General features: G+C 44.6%; 2 protein-coding genes across 2 annotated transcripts; both read left to right on the top strand.

The window, feature by feature from the left end:
• The first annotated feature begins 1,536 nt into the window (after window positions 1-1,536).
• LOC105972488 (uncharacterized) lies at window positions 1,537-3,621 on the top strand. Its single transcript, XM_012997450.2, has one exon. It carries the CDS (start codon window positions 1,537-1,539, stop codon window positions 3,619-3,621), a length of 2,085 nt encoding a protein of 694 aa, XP_012852904.2.
• A 3,799-nt stretch (window positions 3,622-7,420) lies between these two features.
• LOC148771482 (uncharacterized) lies at window positions 7,421-9,361 on the top strand. Its single transcript, XM_088815375.1, has 2 exons — window positions 7,421-8,819; window positions 9,056-9,361. Exons 1-2 carry the CDS (start codon window positions 7,694-7,696, stop codon window positions 9,091-9,093), a joined length of 1,164 nt encoding a protein of 387 aa, XP_088671501.1. The 5' UTR covers window positions 7,421-7,693; the 3' UTR covers window positions 9,094-9,361.
• Window positions 9,362-10,468: the final 1,107 nt, after the last annotated feature.

Below are 10,468 nucleotides of genomic sequence, written 5' to 3'. Positions count from 1 at the left end.
TAAGGGAGGCGCGAGTTGATACCTCGTACTCCATGCTTATAAAACGAGAAAGGTATAGCGAACTCGTCTCATAAATATGGAGTAGGGGGAGTAGTTGATACGGGCCATTCTGACTAAAGTAAATAAGTACGAACTAAGAAGAGTCGATTTACTACAACGAGAAAGGATACCGAGTTATGACCCAGGACAGCGACCTAAGACTTCGGAATACCGTGGCTCGCAACAGATGTTGAGAAAAACCGAAGTACGATATCGGAGGAAGAAAAAGTACATAAATCCTAAGCAGGCCCAAATTGTAAAGGCCCAAGAAACATAACTTGAGAAAAGAGAAACCTTAAAAAAGGAAACCTTGGAGGCCAAGAAAGGAACATCTATAAATAGAGGGGATCCCCCAAGAAACAAACATTTTTTCACTTATGCTCTTCTACGCAATATTACAGTAATAATATCTTAAAAAATACATAACTAACTTGACCGTCGGAGCTTTCCCGCCGGGATCACCTCCCGGCGTTGCAGGTGCTCTCGTCGGAAGACTCTTTCGTGCCTTAAAGAAGAGGGAGGTCTCACGGACCAAATCAAACTTGTGCAAGTATTTGTTAAATGTAAATTAATAGACATTGTAATTGTTTTATTAATGAAGAAACTGATGGAAAATCAACAACCATGGCTATGTAGCACGGACTCGGAAACGGGGATATATGAACACTGAAGAACGGATACACGGAAACGGCATGATTCGAAAATGGGGATACGGGAACTTGGGGGAAACGTGTAAATATTTAAAGTATAGGGGTATATATATAAATATTATATATAAACATATATAAGTTTTTATTTATACATATATTCTTTTAATATATTTTTATACACACATGTTCAAAATAAATTGTACGATCAACTATCAATTTGCAAATGATTGTTAAATCATGTAAATAATTTGGGAAACAACAAAAACATTTGAAAATTTGCTATTGAAACATGTTTCTAACTTTTTAGAAATTGCAAAATGGCCCATAATGTGTCCGGCATGTCACGGCCCGCTAGTTTTGACCCAACCCCTTGCCAGTTTCCCTTGGGTTGGGGAGGTTAGGAAGACCAAGACTTTGCCCAAATAGGGTTAGGCCCAAGTTGGCCCAAATGTATAGAGGTAGGTAGAGGTAGGTGGAGGTAGGTAGAGACATTTTAGGGATTCTTTGGAGTGTTCCACTCCCAACCGTTAGATCATATCGATCTCCACCGTCCATTGAGGAGGTGGTCTTGTATAAATAGATGTAGGTTCCTCATTTGTAATCATCCAACAAAAATCCAAGAAATACAATAAGCACTCAAGCAGTACTTTCTTATTCTCTTGTCTTCTTAATTTCCTTCTTCGTTTCCATCACTTAAGTATTCGCAACACATTCGGGAGAGGCTGACTTAGCTATCGCGAGGGGCGAGAAGAAGCTAAAGCCGCACGGTTCTTTGTTAAGGGAACAAGTCCGTGACAAGTGGTATCAGAGCCCGGCTAAGGGCTTTGTGTTGATCGAATTCTCAACGATGGCGAACGTTGAAGATATTTCGTACGTAACCGAGGGACGTGGCAGGGAGGCCCAAGTAAACAACAAGAAGAAGAGGGACCACAGCAAGGCTCGTTGGGAGAGTACCGTTAATGAGGCCGTGCTAACGGATCATGGCGAAAGACTTGAGAGGCTCGAGAATAACGTCGCCATAGCGGAGCTTAGCGAACGATTCGAGAAGCTCGAGCACGATACGGAGGTGTTGGAGAATCACGTCGCCGAGCAACTTGATTTGTTTAGGGACAATGAGACGTTGCGGGAGGAACGGTTGGATCGATTGGAGGCCATCATCCAATCCCTCCAAGAGAGCATCCAGGGGATGCGCGACGACTTGGCCTTGTGCAAAAAGGCCGCCGCTAACGGTAGCGTTGGTGCTACTTCGAGTCCAAGGGTGGACTGCCCGAAGCCAACGGGATTCAACGGCGTAAGGGACGCCAAGGAAGTTGAGAACTTCCTATGGAGGATGGACCAAAATTCCGAGGGTATCGGTCTAGTCGACGAGACGACTAAGGTAAGAACTACTTCCCTTTATCTTTCCGATACGGCTATGTTGTGGTGGCGTAGAAAGCACGCCGATATCGAGAAAGGCATTTGCCGAATCGATACTTGGGAAGAGTTCAAGAGGGAACTCAAGCGACACTTCTACCCAGAGAACGTCGTCTATGAGGCTCGAAGGAAGTTGAGGGAACTCAAGCAACGAAGTTCAATCCGCGAGTACGTGAAGGAGTTCACCACCCTCACCCTTCAAATTCCCAACCTTTCCGAGGAGGATCTCCTTTTCCACTTCACCGATGGGTTACAAGGCTGGGCCAAGCAAGAACTCCACCGACGAGACATCAAATCCGTCGATGAAGCTATTGCCGCCGCCGAGTCTTTAACCGAGTATCAACCGAGAGATTCGTGGCGAAAAGAGAAGTGGAACCCGACTAAAGGCGGAGAAGAGAGACAGGACAATCATAGTCGGGACCATCGAGACAACCGAGACCCAAGGCAAGCGTCAACCTCGAGGGGAGGAGACAAGCCATCCTCACACCAACAACTTGAAGAGAAGAAGAGGTCGTTTGTGCCTAAGGGAGGATGCTTCATGTGCAAGGGGCCGCACACGATGAGTCAATGTCCCAAGATGGGGTCATTGTCGGCACTCTTACAACAAGATGCCGAGCAAGGTACAAACGAGGGGCTAGGCAACATGGGATCGCTCCAACTTCTGAACGCCTTAAAGGCTAATCCGATGCCGGCAACATCAAGCAAGGGGCTGATGTACGTGGAGGCCCGCATCAACGGTACCCCAGCAAAGGTGATGGTGGACACGGGAGCGACCCACAACTTTATCACCGAGGAAGAGGCCAAGAGGGTTGGCCTACGGTGGACCAGACGAGACGGTTGGCTCAAGGCCGTTAACGCTAAGACACAACCGCTCAACGGTGTAGCACAAGACGCGGAGCTACACTTAGGCACTTGGAATGGCCAAATGGATTTTTCGGTAGCACCGATGGATGACTTCAAGGTGGTGCTAGGCATGGATTTCTTCCGCAAGGTAATGGCTATCCCGATGCCTTGTTTTAATTCAGTTTGTATCTTAGAGAAGGGGAAACCTTGCATGGTGCCGGCCACCACCGGCACCACTAAGGAAGAAAGCACGCAACCAAGGCAACTGTCGGCCACGCAAGTTGCCAAGGGAGTTCGACGGGGCGAGCCAACATTCTTAGTCGCTTTAAAGGAGGACAACCCACCCGTCAACAAAGAGGAGGACGTGCCACCGATCATCCAAACCGTCTTGGAGGCCAACCAAGATGTGATGCCACCAACTTTACCCGACAAACATCCACCTAGGAGGGAGGTGGATCATGCCATCGAGTTGGAGCCGGGAGCCAAACCACCCGCCATGGCTCCCTATGGCATGTCACCGCCGGAGCCCGAGGAAATCCGGAAGCAACTTAATGAGTTGGTCGAGACGGGGAAGACCCGACCATCGAAGGCAAACGTTGTAGCCGATGCTTTGAGTAGAAAAGCCGAACTCGCAGCCATTAGCTCGACAAGGGGGAACTTGGCCGACATGATCTGAGAAGGGCTCGAACATGATCCAATGGCCAAGGAGCTAATTCGATTCGTCAAGGAGGGCAAGACGAGGCAATTTTGGGTAGAGGACGGCCTACTCTACACGAAGGGACAGCGACTCTTCGTTCCGAAGTGAGGCAGCCTGAGGAAGGACCTCATAAGGGAATGCCACGACACCAAGTGGGCGGGGCATCCGGGCCGAAGACGGACAATGGCGTTGCTCGAGACAGCCTACTTTTGGCCTCACATGCGGGACAGTGTCGATGCATATGTGAAGACTTGTCTTGTGTGCCAACAAGACAAGGTGGAGAATAAACAGCCGACAGGGTTACTTGAGCCACTCCCAATCCCCGAGCGACCATGGGAGTCGATCTCAATGGACTTCATTAGCGCCTTGCCGAAGTCCGAGGGGGCCGGATCTATCATGGTGGTGGTAGATCGCTTTTCAAAGTACGGGACGTTCATAACTTGCCCGAGGGATTGCACCGCGGAGGTGGCAGCCCGGTTCTTTTTCAAGAACGTCGTCAAATATTGGGGACTACCGAGGAGCATCATAAGCGACCGAGACCCACGCTTCACGGGGCGATTATGGAGGGAGCGTTTCAAACTTTTGGGGTCCGAGCTTTGCTTCTCGACGAGTTTTCACCCCCAAACCGACGGGCAAACGGAGAGAGTGAACGCCCTACTCGAGTGCTACTTACGGCACTTCGTGGGAGCCAATCAAAAAGATTGGGCGAAGCTCCTCGACATGGCTCAGTTCTCTTACAACTTGCAACGGAGTAAAGCCACGGGGAGGAGTCCATTCGAACTTGCAACGGGACAACAACCGCATACGCCGCACACTTTGGCTACGGCAACCGATGGAAGAAGTCCCGGAGCATTGAAGGTGGCTAAGTCGTGGGAGGAACAAGCCGACTTAGCCCGGGCGTGCCTTGAGAAGGCTAGGCGACGAATGAAGAAATGGGCGGACGGCAAACGGCGACCACGGGAGTTCGACGTTGGGGCCCAAGTGATGGTGAAACTATTACCCCAACAATTCAAGGCATTGCGGAGCATGCACAAGGGACTTGTGCGAAGGTACGAAGGACCATTCTCGGTGATCGCCAAGGTCGGTAAAGTTTCGTATCGCCTAGAACTTCCAAGTTCTTTGAAAATTCATCCGGTCTTCCATGTGAGTATGTTGAAGCCTTATCACGAAGACAAGGAAGACCCGAGCCGAGGAGAGTCGCACCGAGCACCACCCATCATGACTAAGTCATACGATAAGGAGATCGAGGAAGTGCTCGGCCGACTATTGAAGCGACACATGGGAGTTCCACCGAGCATTCAATACCTCATCAAATGGAAGGGATTACCCGAGTCCGAGGCAACGTGGGAGACGAAGGAAGACTTGTGGAAATTTCAAGATCGTCTCCACTTGTTCGAGGCAACGAGGACGTCGCCGGATTAGGCGGGGGAGGATGTCACGGCCCGCTAGTTTTGAACCAACCCCTTGCCAGTTTCCCTTGGGTTGGGGAGGTTAGGAAGACCAAGACTTAGCCCAAATAGGGTTAGGCCCAAGTTGGCCCAAATGTATAGAGGTAGGTAGAGGTAGGTGGAGGTAGGTAGAGACATTTTAGGGATTCTTTGGAGTATTCCACTCCCAACCGTTAGATCATATCGATCTCCACCGTCCATTGAGGAGGTGGTCTTGTATAAATAGAGGTAGGGTCCTCATTTATAATCATCCAACAAAAATCCAAGAAATACAATAAGCACTCAAGCAGTACTTTCTTATTCTCTTGTCTTCTTATTTTCCTTCTTCGTTTCCATCACTTAAGTATTCGAAGTATTCGCAACACATTCGGGAGATGCTGACTTAGCTATCGCGAGGGGCGAGAAGAAGCTAAGGCCGCACGGTTCTTTATTAAGGGAACAAGTCCGTGACAGGCAGGTGTCTTCGAGTTTTCGACATGAAACGTTTCCGAAACGGGAAAACGTTAGGAAGTTGAAGTTTCTGTACTACATACATCATGGTCTATAAGAGGATCTATGAGATGTTAGTCTTGATGATTTTGCACCATATATATTATATATAGAAATAACCAGTGTTCTAATAATTGGCCGAGGCGGTCCAAAATCTTTACGATTTTAGTGTAAAAGTATGAAAAAACGGTTTTTTGCCTGTGAAGCGGTTTTAAGCGATCAAACCGTAAAGGCGGGTCAAACTCAGTGGCAAAAGTTGGTTTTTTTTTTTTTTTTGCTTTATAATTTAAAATAAAAATTGGGATTTTAATAAAAAAAATATGAGTTTATGCTTTATTATGTTTATGTTAATTGTTATTGTTAAAGAACTAATGATATATCCAGGAATGTTTAAGAATAAATGTAAATTCAAAAAAATTACTTTTTTATTTATATTTTATTAAGATATTTATGTATTATAATCTTAAAATTATTAAACTTTTATTATATATATACACGATGGAGATATACCTATGTTTAAATATCTTTTTATATATGTTTGGAGTATTTATAAATAATATCTAGAAATATATTATATTAAATTTTAAAAACCAATTTATTTCCAATTTATCACCGATTAATTACGCCGCACCGATAATCGTGAGTCGGTGCCTGACCGACCCGATTATCGTTTTTTACAACCTTGGAAATAACTATCCATTTAGCACACATACACATGAGTGTATGTTATTAAATGTGGATTATCGTTTTTTACAACCTTGGAAATTACTATCCATTTAACGCACATACACATGAGTGTATGTTATTAAAGGTGGATTATCGTTTTTTACAACCTTGAAAATAATTATCCATTTAACACACATACACATGAGTGTATGTTATTAAACATGGATCAAAGGTGCATTATCTCTCAATGTATTTCATCGAATGTAGCATAACATTTAAGAAAAACGTGAGAAGGAAAGAAAGTAAAAATAAATAAATAAATATATAGCCATTCCTAACAATAAGGTCGTGTAATATAATGTTTAAATTAATTATGAAAAACCAATGGTAATTAATCCATCCATAAAAAAAAAAAAAAAAAAAAAAAAAAAAAAAAAAAAAAAAAGTGAAACTTTACATGAGTCACCGCCCCCACTCACTGAGTCACCGCCCTGTACTTTCATCGACTCACTGAGTCACCACCCCCACTCAAAATCCTCAAAATCCTAATCAATGTGAAGCATATCAACATCACCTGATTGATATCACAGCAAAAACAAAAAAGAAAAATTAAAAAAAATATTGAATAGAAATATTAATGTTGAAAAAAAAAGGAAATAATAAATAAATAATACCTGCAGCAAAGCAAGTAAGATGGTGAGTCTGGCATGTAAGATTGCTCGTCCTCCAACTTGCGCCACGTCATCCTTCTGCGGACAACCCCAACCAACTTCTTCATCTCCTTCTCTTCTCTCCATCTTTTCTTTTTCTTTTTCTTTTTGTCTGATCAACTATTTGTCTTGATGATGATGTTCAGGTTACTAATGCAATATATATATATATATATATATATATATATATATATATATATATATATATATATATATATATATATATATATATATATATATATATATATATATATATATATATATATATATATATATATATATATATAAAAGCCAATTTTGTTTATCTATTTTTAGTTACTTTTTTTTATCTTATGGAATGAGAATCATGAAAGTAGAAAATTTTGCTTTGGTTTTTGTTTCCTTTTTTTTTTTTTTTTCCTTTTATTTAATTTTTCGGACAGGCCGGTGCCCTCCGGCGTCGAAAAACAAAATGCGTCTTATTAGCCGTATATTTATTTATATTAACCATATATTTATTTACATATATATTATAGATAAATATTGTATTATTGGTATGTATATCTCCTAGTTCCCTTGTGTAAAGGGTTAGGGTTTCACACATGTAATATATATATCACAATAAACGTGAGAGATAATTATTCTCTCTTCTCTCCAATTATTCTCCTTCTATCATGGTATCAAGCCAAAAACCCTAGCCGTCGTTTCTCTCCTTCTTCAATTTTTTTTTTTCGTTCTTTCTTCTGCTCTACATCCACCATGGCCGACGAAACACCAACACCGACCATGATTTCCAACCCCTTTCATCTTGCTCATGCCATATCCAACATCAAAGCTCTCATTCCTGTAACCCTGGATATCAAAAATCCGAACTATCAAAAGTGGAGTCATTTCTTCATCATCACCGCAGGCCGCTTCTGCCTCACCGATCTGCTTCTCGGAAACGCAAAGCCCACCAACATCTCCGCCGACGAATGGCAACGCGCGGATTACCTCCTCCAATCTTGGATCTATGGCACCATAACCGAGGACCTCTCAAGCATGGTCCTCTCTAAAACCGCAAAGGCTCATGATCTGTGGAAGGCCCTCGCCTCTCTCTTTACAGACAACGAAGACTATCGGGCCATCCAACTCGAAGAACAGTTCAAGTCCCTCAAGAAAGGATCTCTTTCGATCCATGACTATTGTCAACTTCTCAAAACCACTGCCGACAACTTGGCAGACGTCGGCAACCCCGTGTCAGACAAGCAACTCGTCCTCCAAACCCTCCACGGTCTACCAAAACATTACGGGACCATTGTCAATCTAATCTCCTTCCAAACTCCGTTACCCTCTTTTCTCCAAACACGTTCACTACTCCAGATGGAAGAACAGCGTATTGCTGAACCGGAGCAAACCCCTACTGCTCTCTACGCATCTCGCCCCAACAGTTCCAACAGTTGGCCGAACAGTTCCAACAGTTGGCCCAACACTCCCAGCAATTATCGAGGTGGTGGTTCTTGGCGCAATCAGCGAGGTGGCGGTCGCACAAATCGTCGTGGCGGTCGTGGTCAGTCACGACATCCGATGCAACACTACGGTTACAATCAATTTCATAACCAATCGCAACCTTGGCGGGCCCCTTATACGCCTCAGACATCTTCATCGATTCTTGGACCCCCCCCAAGCTCTCCTGGTCATTATCATGCTCCTACAGCTCATGCTTATTTCGTTGGACAGCAAGATCCCCAACAGCACGTGAACTGTTCCAACAGTTCGTCGAACAGTGGTCCCCTACCGCCAACAGATCTTGCCACTCATCTCAACACGTTGACTCTTCAGTCATCGAGCGAACCTCAGTGGTTTATGGACACGGGCGCCTCATCTCACATGGCACCTCACTCAGGTAATTTCCATTTTATTTTTAATCCTAGTAATAATTTCCCCAAGCATGTCATCGTTGGTAATGGCTCCACTGTTCCTATCCATAAAATTGGCCACACCATCCTACCATCTACCCCATTTCGTCTAACCAATGTCTATGTTACTCCTCACATCATTAAGAACCTTGTGTCTGTCCGAAAATTCACTAGAGATAACTCTTGTTCAGTTGAATTTGACCCTTATGGTTTTTCTGTGAAGGACCTTCGGACCAGAGCAGTCATCCTCAGGTGCAATAGCTCCGGTGATTTATACCCTATTGGCGCCCCTTCTCCCATCCCATCCGCAACCGCCCTCCTTGCTCACACCACGCCTGTCTCCTCTACTACATGGCATCGTCGTCTCGGTCACCCGGGAAACCCTGTCATGTCTCGTCTTTTTTCTTCCAATTTTATTTCTAGTACCAAAGACCTACGGGAGTCTCTTTGTAATGCTTGTCAATTAGGCAAACATTCTCGCTTACCTTTCTTTACTAGTCATTCTATTACCGTTGCACCTTTTGAAATTATTCATGTTGATTTATGGACCTCTCCTATCTCTAGTATTTCTGGTTTCAAATATTACCTCGTGTTAATAGATGATTTCACCCACTATACATGGACTTTCCCCATACACTATAAATCCGATGTTTTCTCACTGTTCCAACAGTTTCACAAACTTATACAAACACAATTTCAGCACCCCATTAAAGCTTTACAATGCGATAATGGACGTGAATTCAAAAATACAGATTTTCAAACATACTTTGCCAAACACGGTATCTTACACCGTTTCTCATGTCCCCACTCTTCCCCTCAAAACGGACATGCCGAACGCATGATCCGCACCATCACAAACATGATCCGCTCACTTATCTTTCAAGCTTCCCTTCCCCCCACCTATTGGGTCGAAGCTCTTCATATGGCTACACATCTCATCAACATCCTTCCTACCAAATCCACACAAAATCGCACACCACATGAATCCCTATACAAATCAAAACCCACATACTCTCACCTTCGTGTCTTCGGTTGTCTCTGTTATCCTAATTTAACCGCCACCACTCCTCACAAACTCGCCCCTCGCTCTACTCCTTGTGTCTACCTTGGTCACCCCTCCTCGTACAAAGGCTATCGTTGCCTCGATCGATCAACCGGTCGAATCATTATCTCCCGTCATGTGATCTTTGACGAAAGTCGTTTTCCATTTGCTGAATCCACCGACTCATCCCACAACTCCCCCACCTCTAATATGACCGAACCCATGCACCCATTTATTCTTCTTCCTCAGCCTCCACCTGCCCAACCTACTGTTTCGCACAACTGTCCCAACAGTTCGTCCAACAGCACTACAGAACCACCTACTGTCTCATCCAACTGTCCCAACAGTTCGTCCGACAGTCCTCCCTCAACTCCACCCATGCCCCTCAACCCGACTGAACCTCCACACCCAGCAGAACCACAGTCTCCCCCTCCCGCTCCCTCACCCCCACCCAACCATCCTATGCTGACACGCAGCAAGGCCGGTATTCACAAGCCCAAAATCCCCTTTTCCCTTACCGTGTCTACCTCATCCCCAACTCCCACTACATATCGCCATGCCCTCCTTGATCCAAACTGGCGTATGGCCATGCTT

The sequence above is a fragment of the Erythranthe guttata genome, chromosome 3 (genome assembly GCF_056151865.1).
Source record: "Erythranthe guttata isolate IM_541 chromosome 3, IM_541, whole genome shotgun sequence".
Classification (NCBI taxonomy): Eukaryota; Viridiplantae; Streptophyta; class Magnoliopsida; order Lamiales; family Phrymaceae; genus Erythranthe; species Erythranthe guttata.
Note: the sequence above shows the minus strand (reverse complement) of the source record. Positions and strands in the feature narration are given on the sequence as shown.